Source organism: Chelonoidis abingdonii, chromosome 3, assembly GCF_003597395.2.
Source record: "Chelonoidis abingdonii isolate Lonesome George chromosome 3, CheloAbing_2.0, whole genome shotgun sequence".
Taxonomy (NCBI): domain Eukaryota; kingdom Metazoa; phylum Chordata; order Testudines; family Testudinidae; genus Chelonoidis; species Chelonoidis abingdonii.
Genome location: NC_133771.1, coordinates 115,188,605 through 115,211,163, shown reverse-complemented (window position 1 = coordinate 115,211,163; position 22,559 = coordinate 115,188,605). Strand labels below are relative to the sequence as shown.

Sequence of the window (22,559 nt, the reverse complement as noted above, 5' to 3'; positions counted from 1 at the left end):
GCGGGAGGCTGCCTCCCCCTCATTTTATCTCACTAAAAAGTCAGTGTTTCTTATTCCTGCATTCTTTATTACTTCATCACACAAATGGGGGAACACTGCCATGGTAGCCCAGGAGGGGTGTGGGAGGAGGGAAGCAACGAGTGGGATTGTTGCAGGGGTACCCCCAGAATGGCACACGGCTCATCATATCTGTGAGATGTCTGGGGCTCTGACCTGGAGCAGCTGTGCTCTCTGGTTCTCTAGTAGACTTGCCCCATATTCTAGGTAAGACTGAGTCTATTTTTAGACAAAACATAAAGAAGGGAATGACCTGGGGAGTCATTCCCATTTTTGTCCATGCCCTCCCGGCCGACCTCAGCGAGGCCAGCCAGGAGCACCCATGACAGCAGCAGACGGTGCAATAGGGCTGGTAACTGTCTCTGCTACCTTGCAAAGGCAAATGAATGATGCTGTGTAGCATTGCAGTACCGCATCTGTCAGCAGCATCCAGTACACACACGGTGACAGTGACAAAAGACTAAGCGAGCTCCATGGTTGCCATGTCATGGTGTCTGCCAGGACAATCCAGGGAAAAAGGGCGCAAAATGATTGTCTGCCATTGCTTTCACGGAGGAAGGATTGAGTGACGACATTTACCCAGAATCACCTGCGACACTGTTTTTGCCCCATAATGCATTGGGATCTCAACCCAGAATTCCAATGGGCGAGGGAGACTGCGGGAACTATGGGATAGCTACCCACAGTGCAATGCTCTGGAAATTGACACTAACCTCGGTACATGGACGCACACCACCGAATTAATGTGCTTAGTGTGGCCGCGTGCACTCAACTTTATACAATCTGTTTTAAAAAAAACAGTTTCTGTAAAATTGGAATAATCTCATAGTGTAGACATACCCTAAAGCTGAAAAGCCTTTTACTTGAATGACCAGAAATGCACTGACAGCTCACTTGATTTGAGTGACCCGCTCTCAAGTTGGGGATTTTACAGCTTAAGATGTTACTTTGAGTTCAGTTGATAATGTGCTGGGAAATTCAACCACTGAATATTTGCTAACATAATAGTAAATATTGTTTGTTTTCTCTTGTTATATAGCTAAATAACATTATTAAACTTTAAAACATTACTCCAACTCAGTCTGAGAATGGTTCCCATATATGTGGAAATATTAAAATCTCATTTTTCCCCAGGGACACAGTCTCCTCATCTATCCCTGTAAAACAAAAGGTCACAGAAAAGGCAGTCTGTTCTGTTCCAGTGCTCTTTGCTTTATTTAATTGACAAAGTGTTGAATACAGAATGAAGCTTTATATTTCATTAAGGTATGGAGACACATTGGCATTGATGAAATGCTACTGTACATTCATCTACACAAGTCAAGGACTTTTCCTCTGTGCTGTAGAAACACTGGGACATATTTTCGAAGTCAGGTATGCACCACTGAAAGTGCAAATTTGCATAGGCCTAAATTCCTGGATGTATCCAAATGTCTGATACTTTTTATTTATTGATCTAAATTGCCTATCCTGTGAGCAATATACACTGGTACACGTATGAAATATATGGAAAACTAAGGATAAAATCCAAAAATATTCTTGTCCATACTCATCAACCCAACCGTTAAAATATAAGTTAGCAGCAAAAGAAAACCCACTCTGATCCAATCCATCCAAATTCTAAACCTCTTCTACAAATAGAAACTGGGGGGAGGGGAAGGAGAGGAATGGAGGAGGAAGGGGAAGAAGTGGGAGATGAACCTTGCAATAGATCAAGGGGTGAAGGGAATGTGTTCCAGAGTCCAGGACCACTTGTGGAAATATCCTGTTATAAACCCTCTCCTTTTTAAACTGAGAGCTGTAAACTGTAGCCCCTCTGCTGTTCACTGCTGCAGTAGCATTGTGTGAGGAGAGAGGTGGTCTCTCTGGTAACCAGATCCCAAACAATGTAAGGACTAGGAGGTCTAAATGAACACCAAAAACTAACTGGTAGCGAATATCAACTACAGAGAACAGGTGTAGTATTTTCCAGTATGAAGAATTACAGAATAGACTGACAGCTGCATTATGCATCAATTTAAGGTTCTAAATGGTCTTAAGGTGTAGCTGTATTTGTCCAGGTATGTTGATTGTAAGTATGTAAGGCAATGACTGGCCCCTAACTCTTAAAATCTGGCCTAGTTTACAGGTGTCTTTGGCTGAAGAAATCCAGACAAAACGCACAGCATAGGGCTGATGAATGAAGTGATGGGTGGGCTGGAGTGGGAACTAACTAACCAATAGCACAAAGAATAAAAGGTGAAAAATCAAATACCAGTTTTAATAACCTAAGGTGTTAATAAGAGAAGCAAGAACTAAAGACATTTTATGATGACATTGGCTCTTGCAGACATTCTCTGAAGCTATCTGCCAAACTGTGAAGTCTCATTTATTCAGGGCACTCTCTTTGTACAATGCCAGTTCTTCGACTCCATTGATCAAACATACACAGAGCTTAGTCTCCTCCCACTCACATCAGCTTAACAACTGTGTTACTCTATTGACCTAAATGAAGTAGCTTTTGATAGACACTGGTGTGAAACAGAGGAGACTCAGGCTCAAACTCACCGAGCTGAAACACTTCAGTACAAGTCATGCAACCGAATCATCCTATAATTACTCAGAAAAGCTTTGAGACTGAAACCCCAACGGTAACTCAAACTCAGAAGTTCTGTAAGATAGGTGGCCTCCTCTTTCCAGAAACACTAAAAAGGGCTATACACCTGTAACTCCAGTCCCATTACAAGCTGTAGCTATCAACAGATCATCCAGTATCTGGAATTACTGTCACCCATTGACAAGATGAAGTTCACCCATATACCCTAATTTCTGACAGTTTCTGCATGCTTTAGTTTTTCTAGCTGTAGCAACACAATTCTTTGCTTTAATTCACTGACATGAATTAGCTCCTTACCTTCCAGGGGCATCTCCCTTTTCATCAAACCAAATTTCCTCTCCTGAAACACCAATGAACGAAGACTTTATGAGGAATTCCAAGAGTTTGCTACCATCGATGGGCGTCATGGCATCACACAGCCCAACATGTCCTGGGCAAAGGGAATGATGCATATTTTGCAGGCCATGTGCCATAGCATATATAGCATTGATGACAAATCCCATTTTACTGTCCTGGACATAGTTTTCTTCTAAACTCTCATTGCCTACAACAATAAAAAAAAACAACCCATTACCATAAGACAGAAATTAAATAATTGCAGGTACTCATGGAATAAGGAGGGAGATTTACATGATTTTTCAAAACATTAGCTAGCTGATTTCTCTTAATACTTTTGAAGCTTAAACAATAAAACTGGTTTGGAATTGCCCAATAATTTTTTTTTGTTTGAAAATGTGAATTTGTCAAGACTGTTTGCAAGAAAGGGCTGTTTTCAACAAATCTTCTGATTTGACAATTTAAAAATTTTTTTTTTGAAACTATTGAAACTTTGAGAGGAAAAATGTATTTATTGATTAGAAACAACTTTGTTTTGAAATTTTAATTTATATTTTAAAAAAGTTAAAAAAATGTTTTTAAATTATTGAAACTAAATGTTTCAATTGATCTCATCCAATTTTTTTCTAGATTATTTGTTTGTGAAAATTTTAGATATTTTGACTTTTCGTCCTGTTTTGGGATAGGAAAAAATTTCAAAAAAAAAATTCAAACTCATGCAGAAAGCTCTGTTCTAATAAACAAATCTAAATCAGCAGAATCTTAAAAAGATACTGAAAAGAACTCCCATACTCAGTGCAGAAAAATTGATAAACTATTGTTTATAGTAATACAACATTTTAAAACACTAATTGACATGTGCCATGTTGGATTGCTGTGGACAATGAATAGAAGGTCTTGATACCCAAAGATTCTTTATGTGAGTGAAGTGTAAACGGTACTGGATTAACAGGCATTGAAGTCTTTCTCCATAAAACAGACACAACATAGCAGTGAAAGTTTTCCCTACATGTGACCTTCAGATCTTAACCACTGACTTTCAGGATGCTGTAAGGGAAGGTCCTGATCCTGGTGGTGTTTTATGGGATGCAAACACCAATCCAATAGGAAGTAGACTATTGCCACTATTTTCTGACATGAACTACTGAAAAGCTATCAGCCAAAACCGAAAGCCTCCATATCTTTTCCCCACTCTCCTGAGTCACACTGACCCACCCTACCCAATGTCTAATCTCTGCCATCCAATTTCATTTTGTTCATGGAAGTTCTTTGGTTCCATTAGGAAAAAAAGATGTGAGAGCTACCATGTGTTAACTGATGTGTTAAAATTCTAGTGTGAATGAGGGAGTTGTAATGTGTGTTAGCATATCAAGTAAAGCCATTGGAAGGGAGTTATCTGACCTATAACATGTTCAAAGTACACCTTTTTTCCTAGTGTAGGCATTGTCCAATCTTCAAAGTGGACAATGAAGCTGAGCCTTATGTTTCTCCCAGGAAGATGCTCTGGTAAGTCAGGCATTCCCCCCACTTACCTCCCTCACCATCACAGCTCAGACATGTTACCTGGTGACATGTCAGAATGATATTTCAAAAACAGAAATACCTGGGTTTCCTTGGGCATGGGCCCCCCTTAGTGTAAGGGTCCCATTTATATTGGTAAGAGTGTCTAGTTTCAATAGCTATTCTGCAGTATTCTGATTCCCAAGTATAAGAATGAGCCATGCAATAATTGGTTGGTATGGCAAAGAAAATAGTGTTGTAAAGGTCACAAAGTGCTGGAAGCAAGTCATGTGTTTCTCATGCTGCAGTGGATTTCACCATTATTATGAACACCAACCACCTGCAGCTGCAGCCAGGTCTATATTTCAGAGATGCAACATTTCTTCTAGTTTCCACATAGCAGCAACGACACAGTTTCCATTCAAACAGCACACGGCCAACACAATCATGTCACCAGAAGCATAGTGAGAATAGAAACGTTACAAGTAAGCACACAGAAAATCTACATATCTTATACCCTGTGAAGTTATAATATATATTTCAGGTCAGTGCAGATACATTAGAACATGTACCGCATGCAAAAAGTATCACATGATCTAGAAAATTATCTCATCCAACTTCAGTGACGGATTTGATTATATTTCTATCCAGCAGGCAACAGTATCAATTGTATTTAAATGTGCCTTGTCTGTGGATTAGCACATTGGAACAGAAGCACCATACAAATGCCACTTACTTTACCTTCCTTTTCTATTAGCGCAAGATGGATATTGCCTTCATCCCTCTTTGTAAGAAAGCTTTAAGGGAGTGAGGCTCTGCACTGCAGTTCCCTGAAACCCAGTTTAGGGCTTTCAAGTAGCTCTCAGAGTGGAGATGCAGACGGGAGAGCAAAATGGCTCAGGGAATATCAGAGTAGAGCTTCAAGCCTGCTTAGCTGCACAGTGGTTCCTGCCCTAATGTGGCATCAGCCTGAGCTTCCTCTCTTCATCAGTTAAACAATAGCTCCCAACATTTCAAGTGGCTAAAGCGGGACACATAACGCCTGTCAAATTTGCTCTATCCATGGCTCCTTAGACAGACATAGAGGGACAGTTGGTCCAAACTTGAGTTGCTCTATTACCCTGTGCACCAGGTTTCAATGCCACTTCATTGGGGGGGGGGGGACTCACAAATGGGGGACCTGAGACAAACTGCCCTGCAACCCAGAGAAGTGGTTTGGGAGAGTGAAAGCAGGACAGTCCCGTGAAACTGAGGGAGAAGAGAAATAATTTAACAATTTTTTTTGCTATCCCTGCCCTAGAAGATTGCTTCTTGCAGGAGCCAATGTCAAAATCTATGTGTTTCAAATTTTCTGAGATAAAGTATTTGGTCAGGATGATAGAGGAAGACATGAGACAACTTGCAAACATTTTAAAAGAGTCTTTTAAAAAGATTTAATATGGAAATGTATGTGCTCAATTTTCTCATGACTTTCAGAGTTAAATCTCATTGGTAAACAGCATTAACTGTAACATTGGAGAGTGTGAGGACTGCTTGTTTGTTTTTGACTAATAAAAGCATCAAAATAAGTTTTGCACTGGTGCTCTGCTTGGAGCTTTAACTCTGGGGAATCTATTGCCTCCCCTGGTTTTAATTTATGGAGATAATTGTGTTTCAACTAGAAGCATCTGAAGACCTAGTATTATAATTAATAATCCACTTATCAGTCTTTTGGACAAAAGGGGATATCTCCCAAAATCCTACTTGATTTTTGTGTGAAGCCACCTGTCCGTCTAATTCTATTTCTTCATTATAAATTCATGTACATTATGCATTTGAGTTTGTGACACAGACAACTACTCAAAGAAAATGTTGTTTCTAACAAATTGAGGACAAGCAATTTGTTCATCTCTTTGTACTAGAGATAAAACTCAGATGTTAATTTATCCTCTTTTAAATCTTTAGAGAGCAGCTTTTTAATCACAGTGTTTTCATGAAATAGATAAAACATTCTATTCGTGTTTTTTAAAAGTTGTATGGTTGTCATTTTTACCTGCACCTGTATATCAACATTTAATAAGCAGAAACACCTCTCAGAAAAACTAGTGATCATTTTACTGTGTGACATGTGGGCTTCACCTTCCCCCCTCACCCTGTGACAAAAGATCATTAGTGCACACTAGCTAATTCGTAAAAGCAGCAAAGAATCCTGTGGCACCTTATAGCTAATTTGAGCACTTGAAAGTGTCTGAATCAACATTAAAATATAAGGTGTTTTTGTTATTTTTTTAGAAGCTTTAGCTTTCACTTTTGTAAGTAAAGAATTGTGATTTAGCTTCTTGTAAACCATGTGAGTCCTGGATTAATTGAAAACACTTTAATTAGGTCATTATCTTTAGAATGACCTTGAAGGATTAAAGTGTCCTAAAATTTCTTCTTTATGCTATTTCTAGTAGCGTTGATCTTCTTTTAAGTTGTTTCAGTGCTGTTTTGAGTGGGTTTTTTTTAATCACAGTCCTGGTTTTGTTTGTTGCTTTTGCCAATCCTTTTTCTTCACGATAAAAAAAAATGTTCTGTTTGCACACAATGGGCACAGGAACCACTATGCATATAATAGAATTTATATAGTAGAGGAGGAAGAGAAAGGCCACTTAAGTTAGGGCCTGATCCAACTTCTTAAAGTCACTGGGAATCTTTCTTTTGACTTCAATGTTTGCTGATCAGGCCCATAGGATCTTGTATCAGATGCTTGCACAGCACTTTACAGACAAGGATGAATTTAGTCTAATAATATCTCTGTGAGGTAGGTAAGAAAGTAGCTTTATCCTGGAGCATATTAGACACCATGCAAATCATGTTTCCTATAAACTCAAATTACTAAGAAACTATACTCCGATTAAAATTATGACTAGAAGGGAATTATGGTCAAACACCTAAGGTAAAGATAGCAAAAGCCCAGTCAACAAACAATTGGAATTTAGGGCATGAATAATTGTTTGTTTGCAGTCCTCAATGAGGATTCACAGGAGGAAAGAATTTGGGAGGAAGAGAAGGGATGTGTAAATCTTCTAGCTGGGTCTCTGCTTAATACATACCCAAGTGAAATTATCAGCAAATAATTCTGACCACCACATTCATTTGATAAAAATCACAATCTGTTCATAGACCACTTATGATCTGGAAAAGAAGTCAAGATGTATTGAATAAATTGTTACAAATTATTTGCCCAGCTGTAGTCATTAGTTCAAACGTTCATTAGTGATCAAAAACCATTACCATCTGCTGGCTGTTCAGTGAGACACAAAGTGCCTTGGTGATTTTGGACCAATTAGCAGAGATTACAAAAACTGCTATCGCAATTAGCATCTTTGCTAACAGTATCAGCAGAGGCACTGGGACCTGGATGGCCCATGGAAATGATGCCTCCTCTGCTACCCAGTCTGCAGCCCTTCCAAGATTGAAACACCTTGTGCATGGACTACATAGGAATTTAGCAATCAGAATTGGGGCTGTCAAGTGATTAAAAAAATGAATCGTGATTAATTGTGCTGTTAAACAATAATAAAATACCATTTATTTAAATATTTTGGATGTTTTCTACATTTAAAAATATATTGATTTCAATTACAACCCAGAATACAAAGCAGTGGTGGGCAACCTGCAGCCCGCATGCCACACGTGGTCTGTCAGGGTAATCTGCTGGCGGGCCGCGAGACAGTTTGTTTACACTGACCATCTGCAGGCATGGCTGCCTGCAGCTCCCAGTGGCTGCTGTTTGGCGTTCCTAGCCATTGGGAGCTACGGAAAGCGGTGGCCAGCACACCCCTGTGGCTCGTGGCCTGCCAGTGGATTACCCTGATGGGCCACGTGTGGCCCGCAGGCTGCGGGTTGCCTACCACTGATACAAAAAGTGTACAGTGTTCACTTTATATTTATTTTTTATTACAAATATTTGCACTGTAAAAACACAAAACAGTATTTTTCCAATTCCCCTCATACAAGTACTATAGTGCAATCTCTTTATCATGAAAGTTGAACTTACAAATTATGTACAAAATGTACAAATTTATGTACAAAAAACTGAATTCAAAAATAAAACTATGTAGAACTTTAGAGCCTACAAGTCCACTCAATCCTACTTCTTGTTCAGCTAATTTCTCAGACAAACAAGTTTGTTTACATTTACAGGCGACAACGCTGCTCACTTCTTGTTTCCAATGTCACCTGAAAGTGAGAACAGGCATTAGTATGGCAATGTTGTAGCTGGCATCACAAGATATTTATGTGCCAGATGCACTAAAGATTCATATGTCCCTTCATGCTTCAAAGTCCATTCCAGAGTATGTGTGTCCATGCTGATGACAGATTCAGCTTGATAACTTTTGCGAACAGGGGCTGCTAACAGGGAGTTTCGCAAGGGAGTTCTCCAGGTGAAGGAGGAGCAAATACAGCATCAGTGGGGTAAGTGACTGTCTGCAGTGTGTGTGTTTGGGGGTTACTTGCTGTGTGATGAGCTTGTGTTTGTCGGTCTATTTGTTTGTTTTGGTTGTTTGAAGGACCGTGTGCTGTAGCGGGCAGTTGGAGGCTGAGCTACAAAGGAAAGTTTGAAAGCTAGAAGCCTCTGGTAATTGGCTGAGCCTTAACCAGTGAACCCGGGGCGGGCAATTCACTCAGCCAGGGCTCTTGCATAAAGCCAAGTCACGTAAGCGCACCAGGGAGCATTTGGCGACCTAGGGGCTGCTAAACAGGGGAGTTTCGCAAGGGGTTTGGACAGGTGGAGTAGGAGCGGGAGCGGTCCCTTGTCGGTCTGGGCTATGCTGAAAGCCGTGACCAGTGAGTGTCCTTGACAACCTCTAAATACAAACCAAACTACATACCACAAACCTCTCTCTTTAAAGCAGAGGCGAGTGGACAGGGAGCTGCATGACAAGGGAGTTTGAGAGGGAAGTTCTGCCAGAGGGAGGGCTTGCGCCTGTAAGACAGACATAGAGTCTACCTTAGGAGCTCGGAGCTTCTACAACCAGATTCTGGTGTGGTTTTTGGCAAAGACCTGTAACTTCAGCATATTTCCAACTTACTATATCCAGCTGCGGTGGGTGGGGGGACGCGGGACATCCAATGGAAAGGTGCTACTGTGGAATCTTCTCAGGCAGCAGGTGGAAGAGCCTAACAGGAAGAGGTGGCTCAGGTTCGAGGAGCCTCCGCATCCACAGCAATTCCTGACGTGTCCATGTGGGAAGCTGAGGTAGCTGTCCCAGTTCACAGGACTGCTGACACACCACTTTGCGAGAGGAGATGGCTCAGGCGTGGACCTGCAGCTGCGTTACTTTTGCAGCTAGCACCTGCATTCGCATCGGACATTGCTTATCTGAATACTCCCGACCAACACGCGTGTGGGATTTCAGGGCTCCACCCATCCGCTTGGTCTCGGTAATGACCCTATATTGGACTGCTACAGTCTTAAGTACCCCGCAGTAGACTAGATCTTCTAGCGAATCTGACTCCGAGCAGCCTGGAACCGTACCACAGCTCACTGGTTTCACTTGAGGAGCACCGTATCCATCCAGATCTCAAAGACTGTTCCAGACGAGAATCCACGCCCCTTCATAACGCAACAGGTGTTATTGAAAGAGCCTTTCTTGTGTCTGACTACTACCCCATGCTACTCATCCATGTGGGCACAAATGATACTGCGAGGTGTGACGCTGAGCGGATCAAGAGTGACTACAGGGCTCTGGGAGTACGAGTGAAGGAGTTTGGAGCGCAGGTGGTATTCTCTTCGATTCTTCCTGTCAAAGGTAGGGGCCCCGGGCAGAGACAGATGCATCATGGAGGTGAATGCCTGGCTGCGAAGATGGTGTCACCAGGAGGGCTTTGGCTTCCTCGACCACGGGATGGTATTCGAGGAAGGACTGCTAGGCAGAGATGGCGTTCACCTTTCGAGGAGGGGGAAAGACCCTATTTGCACACAGACTGGCTAACCTAGTGAGGAGGGCTTTAAACTAGGTTCGACGGGACAGGTGAGCAAAGCCCACAGGTAAGTGGGAACATGGAAGACCTGGGAGATGGGTCAGAAACAAGAGGGAGCGTGGGCTATAATGGCAGAGAGAAAGGAGGGTCAGGGCAAAACTGGGAGGCAAGATCAAACCAGTATCTTAGATGCCTATATACAAATGCGAGAAGTATGGGTAATAAGCAGGAAGAACTGGAAGTGCTAATAAATAAATACAACTATGACATTGTTGGCATCACTGAAACTTGGTGGGATAATACACATGATTGGAATGTTGGTGTGGATGGGTATAGTTTGCTCAGGAAGGATAGACAGGGGAAAAGGGAGGAGTGTTGCCTTATATATTAAAAATGTACACACTTGGACTGAGGTGGAGATGGACATAGGAGACGGAAGTGTTGAGAGTCTCTGGGTTAGATATAAAGGGGTAAAAAACAAGGGTGATGTCGTGCTAGGAGTCTACTACAGGCCACCTAACCAGGTGGAAGAGGTGGATGAGGCTTTTTTTTAAACAACTAACAAAATCATCCAAAGCCCAAGATTTGGTGGTGATGGGGGACTTCAACTATCCAGATATATGTTGGGAAAATAACACCGCGGGGCACAGACTATCCAATAAGTTCCTGGACTGCATTGCAGACAACTTTTTATTTCAGAAGGTTGAAAAAGCTACTAGGGGGGAAGCTGTTCTAGACTTGATTTTAACAAATAGGGAGGAACTGTTGAGAATTTGAAAGTAGAAGGAAGCTTGGGTGAAAGTGATCATGAAATCATAGAGTTTGCAATTCTAAGGAAGGGTAGAAGGGAGTACAGCAAAATAGAGACAATGGATTTCAGGAAGGCGGATTTTGGTAAGCTCAGAGAGCTGATAGGTAAAGGTCCCATGGGAATCAAGACTGAGGGGAAAAACAACTGAGGAGAGTTGGCAGTTTTTCAAAGGGACACTATTAAGGGCCCAAAAGCAAGCTATTCCGATGGGTAGGAAAGATAGAAAATGTGGCAAAAGACCACCTTGGCTTAACCACGAGATCTTGCATGACCTACAAAATAAAAGGAGTCATATAAAAAATGGAAACTAGGTCAGATTACAAAGGATGAATATAGGCAAACAACACAGGAATGCAGGGGCAAGATTAGAAAGGCAAAGGCACAAAATGAGCTCAAACTAGCTATGGGAATAAAGGGAAACAAGAAGACTTTTTATCAATACATTAGAAGCAAGAGGAAGACCAAGGACAGGGTAGGCCCACTGCTCAGTGAGAGGAGGGAGAAACAGTAACAGGAAACTTGGAAATGGCAGAGATGCTTAATGACTTCTTTGTTTCGGTCTTCACTGAGAAGTCTGAAGGAATGTCTAACATAGTGAATGCTTATGGGAAGGGGGTAGGTTTAGAAGATAAAAAAAAAAAGAGCAAGTTAAAAATCACTTAGAAAAGTTAGATGCCTGCAAGTCACCAGGGCCTGATGAAATGCATCCTAGAATACTCAAGGAGTTAATAGAGGAGGTATCTGAGCCTCTAGCTATTATCTTTGAAAGTCATGGGAGACAGGAGAGATTCCAGAAGACTGGAAAGGGCAAATATAGTGCCCATCTATAAAAAGGGAAATAAAAACAACCCAGGAAACTACAGACCAGTTAGTTTAACTTCTGTGCCAGGGAAGATAATGGAGCAAGTAATAAAGGAATCATCTGCAAACACTTGGAAGGTGGTAAGGTGATAGGGAATAGCCAGCATGGATTTGTAAAGAACAAATCGTGTCAAACCAATCTGATAGCTTTCTTTGATAGGATAACGAGCCTTGTGGATAAGGGAGAAGCGGTGGATGTGGTATACCTAGACTTTAGTAAGGCATTTGATACGGTCTCGCATGATATCCTTATCGATAAACTAGGCAAATACAATTTAGATGGGGCTACTATAAGGTGGGTGCATAACTGGCTGGATAACCGTACTCAGAGAGTAGTTATTAATGGCTCCCAATCCTGCTGGAAAGGTATAACAAGTGGGGTTCCGCAGGGGTCTGTTTTGGGACCGGCTCTGTTCAATATCTTCATCAACGACTTAGATGTTGGCATAGAAAGTACGCTTATTAAGTTTGCAGATGATACCAAACTGGGAGGGATTGCAACTGCTTTGGAGGACAGGGTCAAATTCAAAATGATCTGGACAAATTGGAGAAATGGTCTGAGGTAAACGGATGAAGTTCAATAAAGACAAATGCAAAGTGCTCCACTTAGAAGGAACAATCAGTTTCACACATACAGAATGGGAAGAGACTGTCTAGGAAGGAGTATGGCAGAAAGAGATCTAGGGGTCATAGTGGACCACAAGCTAAATATGAGTCAACAGTGTGATATACTGTTGCAAAAAAGCAAACGTGATTCTGGGATGCATTAACAGGTGTGTTGTAAACAAGACACGAGAAGTCATTCTTCCGCTCTACTGGTAGTTAAACACTGGAATAAATTGCCTAGAGAGGTTGTGGAATCTCCACCTCTGGAGATATTTAAGAGTAGGTTAGATAAATGTCTATCAGGGATGGTCTAGACAGTATTTGCTCCTGCCCTGAAGGCAGGGGACTGGACTCGATGACCTCTCGAGGTCCCTTCCAGTCCTAGAATCTATGAATAACAATCCAATGCAGTGCAGATCGATGCATGTTTGTTTTCATCATTACAGTCAGATGCCACCAGCAGAAGGCTGATTTTCTTTTTCAGTGGTTGATCTTTTAAGACTTCTCATTCTCCATACCTCGTCCCTCGTCTCCTTCTTTTGGAAGGCACTTTGATTCTTAAACCTTGGGTCAAGTGTTGTGGTTATCTCTAGAAATCTCACATAGGTACCTTCTTTGCATTTTGTCAAATCTGCAGTGAAAACGTTCTTAACATGAACTTGTGCTGGGCCATCATCTGAGACCGCTATAACATGAAATATATAGCAGAATCTGGGTAAAACAGAGCAGGAGACATACAATTCTTCTCCAAGGATTTGAGTCACAAATTTAATTCATGCATAATTTTTTTAAACGAGCATCATCAGCATGGAAGCATGTCCTCTTGAGTGGTAACTGAAGCATGAAGGACATATGAATGTTTAGCATATCTGGCACATAAATACCTTGCAATACTGGCTACAAAAGTGCCATGTGAACGCCTGTTCTCACTTTCAGGTGACATTGTAAATAAAAAGCCGACAGCATTATCTCCCATAAATGTAAACAAACTTGTTTGTCTTTGTGATTGGCTGAACACGAAGTAGGACTGAGTGGACTTGTAGGCTCTAAAGTTTTACATTGTTTTATTTTGGAGAGCAGATATGTAACAAAAAATCTACATTTGTAAGTTGCACTTTAACAATAAAGAGATTGCACTACAGTACTTGTATTACGTGAACTGAAAAATATTACAGGTATTTCTTTTGTTTTTCATTTTGACAGTGCAAATATTTTTAATAAAAATAATAATATAAAGTGAGCACTGAACACTTTGTATTCTGTGTTGTAATCGAAATCAATATATTTGAAAATGTAGAAAAAAATTCAAAATATTTAATAAATTTCAATTGGGATTCTATTGTTTAACAGTGTTATTAAAACTGTGATTAATCGTGATTAATTTTTTTAATTGTAATCGGGATTCTATTGTTTAACAGTGTGATTAAAACTGTGACTAATCGTGATTAATTTTTTTAATTGTGATTAATTTTTTTCAGTTTATCGCATGAGTTAACCATGATTAAGTGACAGTCCTAATCAGAATCCATTTCAGCTACTTAAGTGAGGATGTCTGAGATTAGGCTATGTATAAATGCACTATTAAAAACTGGAACTATTTTGGAAGCACAGTTAAGGGCTAGATCCTTGTATGGTGTGCAGTGAGACAACAAGGAGTCTTCCATGCTGGGCTGGCTTATGCAAGGACATGGCAGAATTCCAGCTCCTGTGCTGGCAAGGGTTCTGGGACAGCTCCCTCCTAATTCCCCTACAGGAGTAGGAAGCAGCATAGGGACAGGGATGAAGGGGAGCCAAGGCTCTGTTATCTACTCCCTCTCCCCACCAGGTATCAAAGAGTGATACCCATGAAGCGGTGGAGTAATGTGCATGCTTCCCCATCTAGTGGAGAGCTCTGGGAGGCAGACTCCTCATCTCTCCTGGACAGTCCAACACTGCACTGCCATTACTACACTGTTTTGTGCAAGTACTATCCAGCTAACTCCTCTTGAGTATCTGATACACAGAGTGATGTGCTGGCTACATAATGTATCTGAAAATAATGGGAAGTAACAACATACAAATATCTTAAGGTTTCACACCATAGGCCTTGCTGAAGTCCTAGGAATAGTAAACAGTGTGAACCAAAGTCTGTGAGCCAGAGTGGGCCTGGTCTTAGCAAAATAACACCATATTAGGTATTAGCCAGCACCAAAGTAAACACATTCCTGACTGGAGAGCATGGTACAAAAACACACACAGGTCTCTCAGGCAATTGTGTAAACACACCAATCCCTCAGGTAAGGATGGGATGACAGGATAAGGAAGTTCTGTTTGAACGAACAGGTACAAGGATAAGAGTTGTAACTAACAACGTCTGGAACATAATATGTAACTTGTTTGTACTGATGCGTAAAAGGAGAAGTCATGGGGGGCAACTTTGCTCTCCTATGTGGTAACGTACCAGTAGCTCTTATGGGGTGCTAATACAGTGCTATGTCAGCAATAAACCTGACTGAGCAACTCTGCCACAAAACCGAGCCTGTAGGCTGTCTTTATGGTTAAGATTGAGATCTGGTGAATCGATAAGCGGCATTCTCTGCTAGTGCAGCTGACATCGGCGCTCCAGAAACAGCAGCACTTAGGAGCCTTAACACTGCAGGAGCAGCAACAACGCTCCGCAGCACTAACCCCGCACATCACAGAGGATCTGATATAAATGGGTAATAAATTAATCTCACATTGTGGCAACAATATGATCAGAAAAAAATGACTTGCGGAAGTCTCGCTAAAATATTTTTTCTTTCTCTACTCTTTCTTTTAGCCAATCCTGTAGAAAGTCACCCTGACCACAATTTTCAAACCTGGTGCCTAACCTTAGACCCCTTAAATCATTATTTAGGCATCTAAATAAAAAGTTGCTCAATTATGAAAGGTACAGATGCCTGAATCCTCCATTGATTTAATGAGATTTCTGCATATTCTGCACCTTTGAAAAAGATGCAAGCCTCTTATTTGGATGCCTAAATATGGATTTAGCATCTTATCTTTTGGGCATGTAGATCAGAAAAGGTTGGCCACCCTACATTTCTCTTTTAGTTGCTAATTCCTTAAAACTCCTTCCTTTCTGTGTACTCATTAACAAAACTGTCGAAAGCTTATGCCCAAATAAATCTGTTAGTCTTTAAGGTGCCACCGGACTCCTTATTGTTTTTTTTGGATACAGACTAACACAGCTATCTCATGATACTCATTAACAGTTAATCCTAAAAGTAACCATGTCCTTCTAATATGTTTTACCTGTATCACCAGTTCTTCCACTCTTACACTATTAAATATATTCATCCGTTCCTGGATGTATCCCAATTTTATATAATGTAAGATACACATACACACACATGAAGTGCACACTAGTATAAAGTACATTTACCCACCTATATCTATATATGTTTGTGTGTGTGTATAGTTAGAGATATACACGCACACACTTATGCAAGTGTGCATTTCTTGTATTAAAGTATCCTAGTACCTATAGAATTCATATTGCAATGACAGTGGGAATCCTTTAAAATAATTAATATTTTATTGATCTGTTTTAGCTAGTATAAGATATATAGATATGAAACAGGGATAAATCTATGAACAGACCAATAAAATATTAATGTTATAGGTTTTCCATTGTCATTGCAATGAGTACTATAGATACTAAGCTATTTTAGTGTGATTAATACAAGAAATGCATGTCAGTGTAGAGAAAGTACATTATTCTTCACAACAAATGCTCATCATATCAAATTTCTTTTTTAAATTCTTAAGTGCATCCAATTCATTACTAACAATAACAATAAAGCCTCAATTAGATCTTCATTTCCAATGTGTACTGAGAGGTAGTCATTACTCTGAGGCAATTATGTCCATCTCCCAAATATGGTCAGACTATTGCAGAAGGATGAGACTGTGATGACAATAGGTTCTTCTCTGTGAAAACCACTAATTGTCTATCTCGTCCAGCCTGCAGTTGTATGCTCAACTACCAAATCTTTTTCTGTTCTTAATATTTTGGTTCTCCAAGTTACTGCTTGTTCTGTTACATGGAATAGCCAACTCTAGCTGTAACTACCCGAATATGAAAGGAAAGGGAAGGATTGCCATCTAGTGATTAGAGCAGGGGATAGGGAGCCTGGGCTGGTAGGCTCTCTTGCTGATAGCCTCTGACTGTCTCTGTGAGTTTGGAGTCTCCATAGCTCAGTTTAGCATCTGTGAAATAAGAAAAATATTGATCTACCTTGCCAGGCTGTTGTGAAGTTTTACTAATAAATATATAAACTGCTATCAAACCTTAGATGAAATGTACTCTAAGTCCAAAATATTACTGATAATAAATATTTAGTATTAGCTTGGGCTCTGATCCCAGACAGTGAGTCCTTCTTATTGTCCTTGTAGTCATCTAGCAACAAGAATAGTCCCTTGATGTAATAGTTTACCCCTCTGCTTCCTTCTTTGATGTCATTTCCTGGGCAGCAGGTAAGCAGGTTGAGGAGCAAACTGACCATGCTGAAAGACTGAGGTGAGTTCATGTGATTAGTAAAAGATGTCAGAGAACATGGGAGGGGGAAGATGGGTTATTTAGTTACTATCTAAAAAAACTATACTACAGATAAAACAGTCCAGTCGTTGGTATTGCATGTTTATTATCTTTTTGATTGGTTGAAACACCCTTACCTGTCAAAGCTGTAAAAGGGTCGGTTATTTAAAAAAATAGGATATTTTCTTTAGCCCTGCAGGAGGCCTTCTGCATGGCATATCACCAACCTAAACAAAATAATATGACACTCTCCAGAGTTCATCAAGGAGGTCTGTCCTTTGGCACAGCTTTCTTCTGGGTGACAAAATTTTACAATCTGCAGGCTCTGCCCTGAGTTCTGAAACATACTAAACTTCTGAAATCTTGTAGTGCTTGTGAAGCTATAAACGAAGTTAGGAAGGCTGCAGACTTCATTTGCATGTTGTCTGGAAATGAAACCTCTCTCTGACTTTCATTTCCATATTCCAAATTGTTCTTATTTTCCCAAGCTGATAGACTCTCTTATATTAAAGCAATTATGTTAGATCTATTGCCCCCTTAAAAGTTATGGCAGAATTATAGTAACCAGTAGTAATACTCCTATCAACACTGATGGCGAGTGCCTAAATCAGATTTCTGTATTAACTACCTTGGGGACTGGTTAGCTGCAAATGAAGAAAATTGATTTAGGACTACAAGTAAAGCTGCTGAGCATGGGGAAAGTCTGGCACAGGACAAGTGGAGTGATTTATGACAGCTGGATGCCTAAACTAGATAAACCGCACCTATGCAAAACCAAGCTAAGACCAGCAATTCTGGAAGGATCAGATATATGGGCAACCAAAGATAGGCACAAGAAAAGGCTTGATGCCACTGAAATAAGATGCTTGAGGACAATGAGGGGTGACATTGCTGGATCACATGTAGAATGAGGTCATCAGGAGTGAGACCTATGTCTGTGATTTAGAGAGAAGCTGCAGAAAGGAGGCTGAGATGGCATGGGCATGTACAAAGGGTAGATGAAGTGAATCCTGTTAGGGAGGCATTTGAGACTAGAGTTTATGGGTAGAGATCAAGAGGATGCCCAAGAAAACAGTGGATTAGATGGGGTAAAGGAGGATGGAGCGGATGAGGAGTGAGCCTGGAAAAGACTGATCCAGCAACCCAGTCTCAGTTAGCTGGGAAAGGCGAAGAAGCAGTAGTAGTAGTGACACTCTTGATATTTTCTGTTCTAAGAATGAAGAAATATTAAGTATTCTCAGATAACTGTACAGAACCTATTGGAAAATGTTGCCATTTAACCACAATTATAATAATGTCTTTCTTTTAAAACTAAGCTTCAGAGAAAACAGGAAGCAATTCAAATGCAGTTCTTTCAATTAAACCTCCTCAAATAGAAGTTACCTATGATATTTATATGTACTAAAGTATATATTTTTACTAGCAAGTTGAATGAGTACCTAATAGCTCTTCTAATTCCTGGATTCGGTTGCTTGAATTTAGAGAGGTTTTGACTTTTTAACTACACTTTCTCTCTCCTCTTCCTCCTCCTCAATGATAAATTCAGTATTTAAAGCACACCAGAGTGTAACTCTGACTCTTACCAAAAATATGTACTTAACCTTCAGGAAATACCATATTTGCTTCATCTGTATACATTTGCAACAGATGACTGATGCCTAAAAGTAATGATCTTGATGTCCACTTTAAACAAACTTAAACAGCTGGGCACCAAAAGTGTCCTAAAAAATCCTTGGCAGGTTCTTTCAGGATCTCCACATTATCCTTTAGTTATCAAAGGGAGGAAAAACAGATATAAGTGCAAGCAGGGTTCTCTCTCACTGGGTCACAGAAGCAGTGAAAAAAAATTACATTTAAATGTAGTCTCTCAATCCCCCATATCACATTATGTAAGCATTGATTTGAAGTCTGTAACACTGGCAATGGGACTCAGAAAAACATCCAAAGAGGAATTAATTCGGGAAAGACATTCTCTAATTCAATCTTGATTTAAAAATTTCCAACAATGGAGCACATTATGGATTTAAGAGCTTAGTGGCAAAGGTTTTGCAAAATTAGACTTGCAAACACAGTACAACAGTGCCACAAGTAAAGCTGAAACATCCATGAGGGGAATGGGTGTCAGAGGCTGCTGACTCACTAATTAATCAGATGCAGTGAGACTGTGCCCTGTGCCTCTGCGGGAAGGCACAATGATCCTTTCCCTGATGTCTCCACCTATGAAAATGCCATGCACCACTGCAATCCTCCCAGAGTGCAGTTCACTACAAATCGAGTTGAGAGGGATATGTGACTATGGTCCTGCCCCTCCCCACTGAACTGGCCAGCATGGCTGATTAGGGTTCAGAAAGGGGAGTGTAATGCACCATCCAGGGACTGGCTCCTCCATGTCAGGGTGCTCTAGGAAGGAATATGTCTCCTCCAGCACAATCCTCTCCCAAGCCACCTTTAGGGAGGTGCAGCTCCATGTCACCTCATTACAGGCCCATATGTAAGTTATGGAAATTGGCCCTACACATTTATAATTCCTTCCAGTGTGATTTCGTTGAAATGGTGAGTGTACTGCTGTTTATTTCTATGCATATGGTATAGGTATGTGTGTTGATACGGTTTAATGCATATAATATGTGTTTGTTTGACATGCCTCCCAAAAAGCAGTCAAATTTAAATTCTTCTGCAGGCCCTTGGTCTTATAGATCCACAATTATATGTTTTACAAGGCTGGAAGGAAGATTACTCATAACTTCAAAGGTGTCTAGCATCAAAATGAAGCAATCATGATAAAATAACTGCAATACATTAAAAAAACAACAGAAACAGGAGTATTGGTAGAAATATTACACATATAGTGTGTATTTTGGCAGAGAAAAGACCAAACAAAGACATGCTATTTTTTGTGAAGTATGAATACAGGCACCACTGATATAGTCTCAAAGAATGATAGATGTGACAAATGTGAGTCACAGAACACCAAACACCCGTACAACATTCCAGAACAAATTTGGCAAGGGTAGGAGGTGATTTCTTAACTTTTAAGGCTTATTGATTACCCAGTTCTGGCTGACTATTCTAATTAGTATACTTTGAGATTAACTGATTAAAATCAGTAACTGATTAAAATCAATTTCTGTGTCCTGGCATTTGAGACAAACTTATAAATAACATGCCACCATAAGCTAGTAGCATGTTCCAGCAGTTTGTAAAGAAATGTCAGTTTATATATATTTGCCAACATTTTCACAGTTGTACCCATGAGTGATTAGTACCATTGTAAATGCAACTGTAGTAATGCACAAGCCAATTGTGTTTGCTGAAAACCTGGGGCAAATAATTTTAGACCACACTATTCTGTATCTTATAAACTAGCTGAGGAAGCTGTATATAGATAGCTAAGAATCTGCTTCAAAAGGCAGTGGATAATCAGTAAGATCCATATTTGATCCTGCTGGCCTACTGAAACACAAAGGATGAAATATTGTGATTACCCATTGGAAAATGGATGGGATTGTTTAAGAAGCTAATACCAAATGCCCATGGCCTGTTACCTCAGGTCAAATATCCAGTTATAATTAATGGATATATTCAAATCAAATGGCAGAAACAAAATCAGAAAGCAGAAAAAATCCACTACCAACTCTAATCTTGGGGAATCCATCAAAATGCCAAAAGTTTATGGTTAAAAATTTGTTATTGCAATTTAAGCAAGTGGGAAAGCTAAGACTAGCTAATAAATATTAGATGATTTGTATTTTAGAAACAGGTGGCAGAGAAGACAAACCAAACTGATTCCAGTCCCTTCCACAGAGACAAATAAAAATTATTAACACTAGAATGGGACAAATAATTGACTATTTTTTCTTATAAATTGCTCTGTGCGCAAAACAGTCTGCAAAGATTGGAAGTGTGCTATTCATTATTTGAAATTACTTAATTTTTTCAGCAAATAATTCTTGATCTTCAGATCATAACTAATCAGTACATATTTGAATTTGAAATGTGCAGTTCATCCTCTGTTCAGCAATATCATGTCATCTGATGTTTTCTCTGTTCCCTACCTGGATAACTTTTAAACCTAATCAGCAAGAACATACATTTTGAAATTGGAATGTAATATTTGAAATCCACATTATGACGACATTCTGGGGTGCAATTTGAACCAGTGAGGAGTTGTGTCATTTTATTACAATAGTTTGTAGGGTGTGACTACACGGGGGCATTCGATCACAATTATTATTTAATTTTCTGATTTAAAATTCACTTTTGACAAAAATTTGGCTAGTTGAGCTTCACAATCACTTTTCAGAAGTACTGGTGTTAGTGAAGCAATTTTTCTAGAAGATTCACAAAAAATGAACACAAATGTGGTTGTTGGTGGCTATAGTCAATACAAGCCACACCACGCTATAGAACCACCGTCACTTCAGCCTCAGTTTCCCCTGTGACTCTCCAATTAACTCTCACTCCATGTGTTGCAGTTCCTGTTTCCCTTTCTTGGGGCTCTTTATTAGACAAATGTATTTAATTTTTCACCCATACAGCAGGATTACCCATGTCTTTTTAGTCTTTCCAAGACACCCTTTTATCTTGGTTTCCCCAGTTCATTTGGCATCTTACCCATAGCTACTCCTGGTGTGAGGGCTTCTTATGGTAACAGACCTCCATATGGAGATTCTCTGGACTATTGTGCTTTTCCTGTGCCTCTCACAAGTCCCCCATTGGTTTTACTCCACCAGACACTTTATGGGATTCTGCCCTACTCCCTCTGGGCAGGGGGTCCCATTGGCTCCACTCCAGAGCCCGGCCATTGTGGTGAGACCTACACCAGGTCTTTCCCATCTCCATCCTTGACTGAGAAAGAGACCCGAGCTTTGTATTTCTTGCCTTGCTCGTATAATCAGTCACATGGCTCTTTGTCCTGATCCCCACTCCCAGCTTGGTCCTGTGATCCTTCCAGGGTACTAAAAGACTCAGAACAACTGTTCTTAAAGAGACTAACCCTTGGATACAAGGCTGGCAGTCCATGGACCCTTAAAGGGGACAGACTGCCTTGTTAACTGCATAAACCTAGTGTGATGGGGCAAGGCCAGATGGCTACAGTAAGTACTGAGAAACAGGTACGTTAGCCCCAGGCGAAACAAATCCCTAGGACCCTGGTAACCAAATGGCAGTTGCTCCAGGTTAATCAAGGCACCTGGAGCCAACTAAGATCTTTCTAGAAGGCTGTAGAGATAGCTACTTTAATTAGAACACCTGCAGCCAATCAAGGCAGGCTAATCAGGGCA

At 40.4% G+C, this 22,559-nt stretch overlaps 1 protein-coding gene across 2 annotated transcripts in view; it reads right to left on the bottom strand.

Annotated features, from left to right (window-relative positions):
• The window catches only part of GRM1 (glutamate metabotropic receptor 1), a 291,902-nt gene that overhangs the window by 77,229 nt on the left and 192,114 nt on the right, over positions 1–22,559 (bottom strand). For both annotated transcript variants that reach the window (XM_032794554.2, XM_032794533.2), the window contains exon 5: positions 2,951–3,197. In XM_032794554.2, the coding sequence (XP_032650445.1) occupies positions 2,951–3,197 (247 nt within the window). The remainder of the gene's footprint in view (positions 1–2,950; positions 3,198–22,559) is intronic.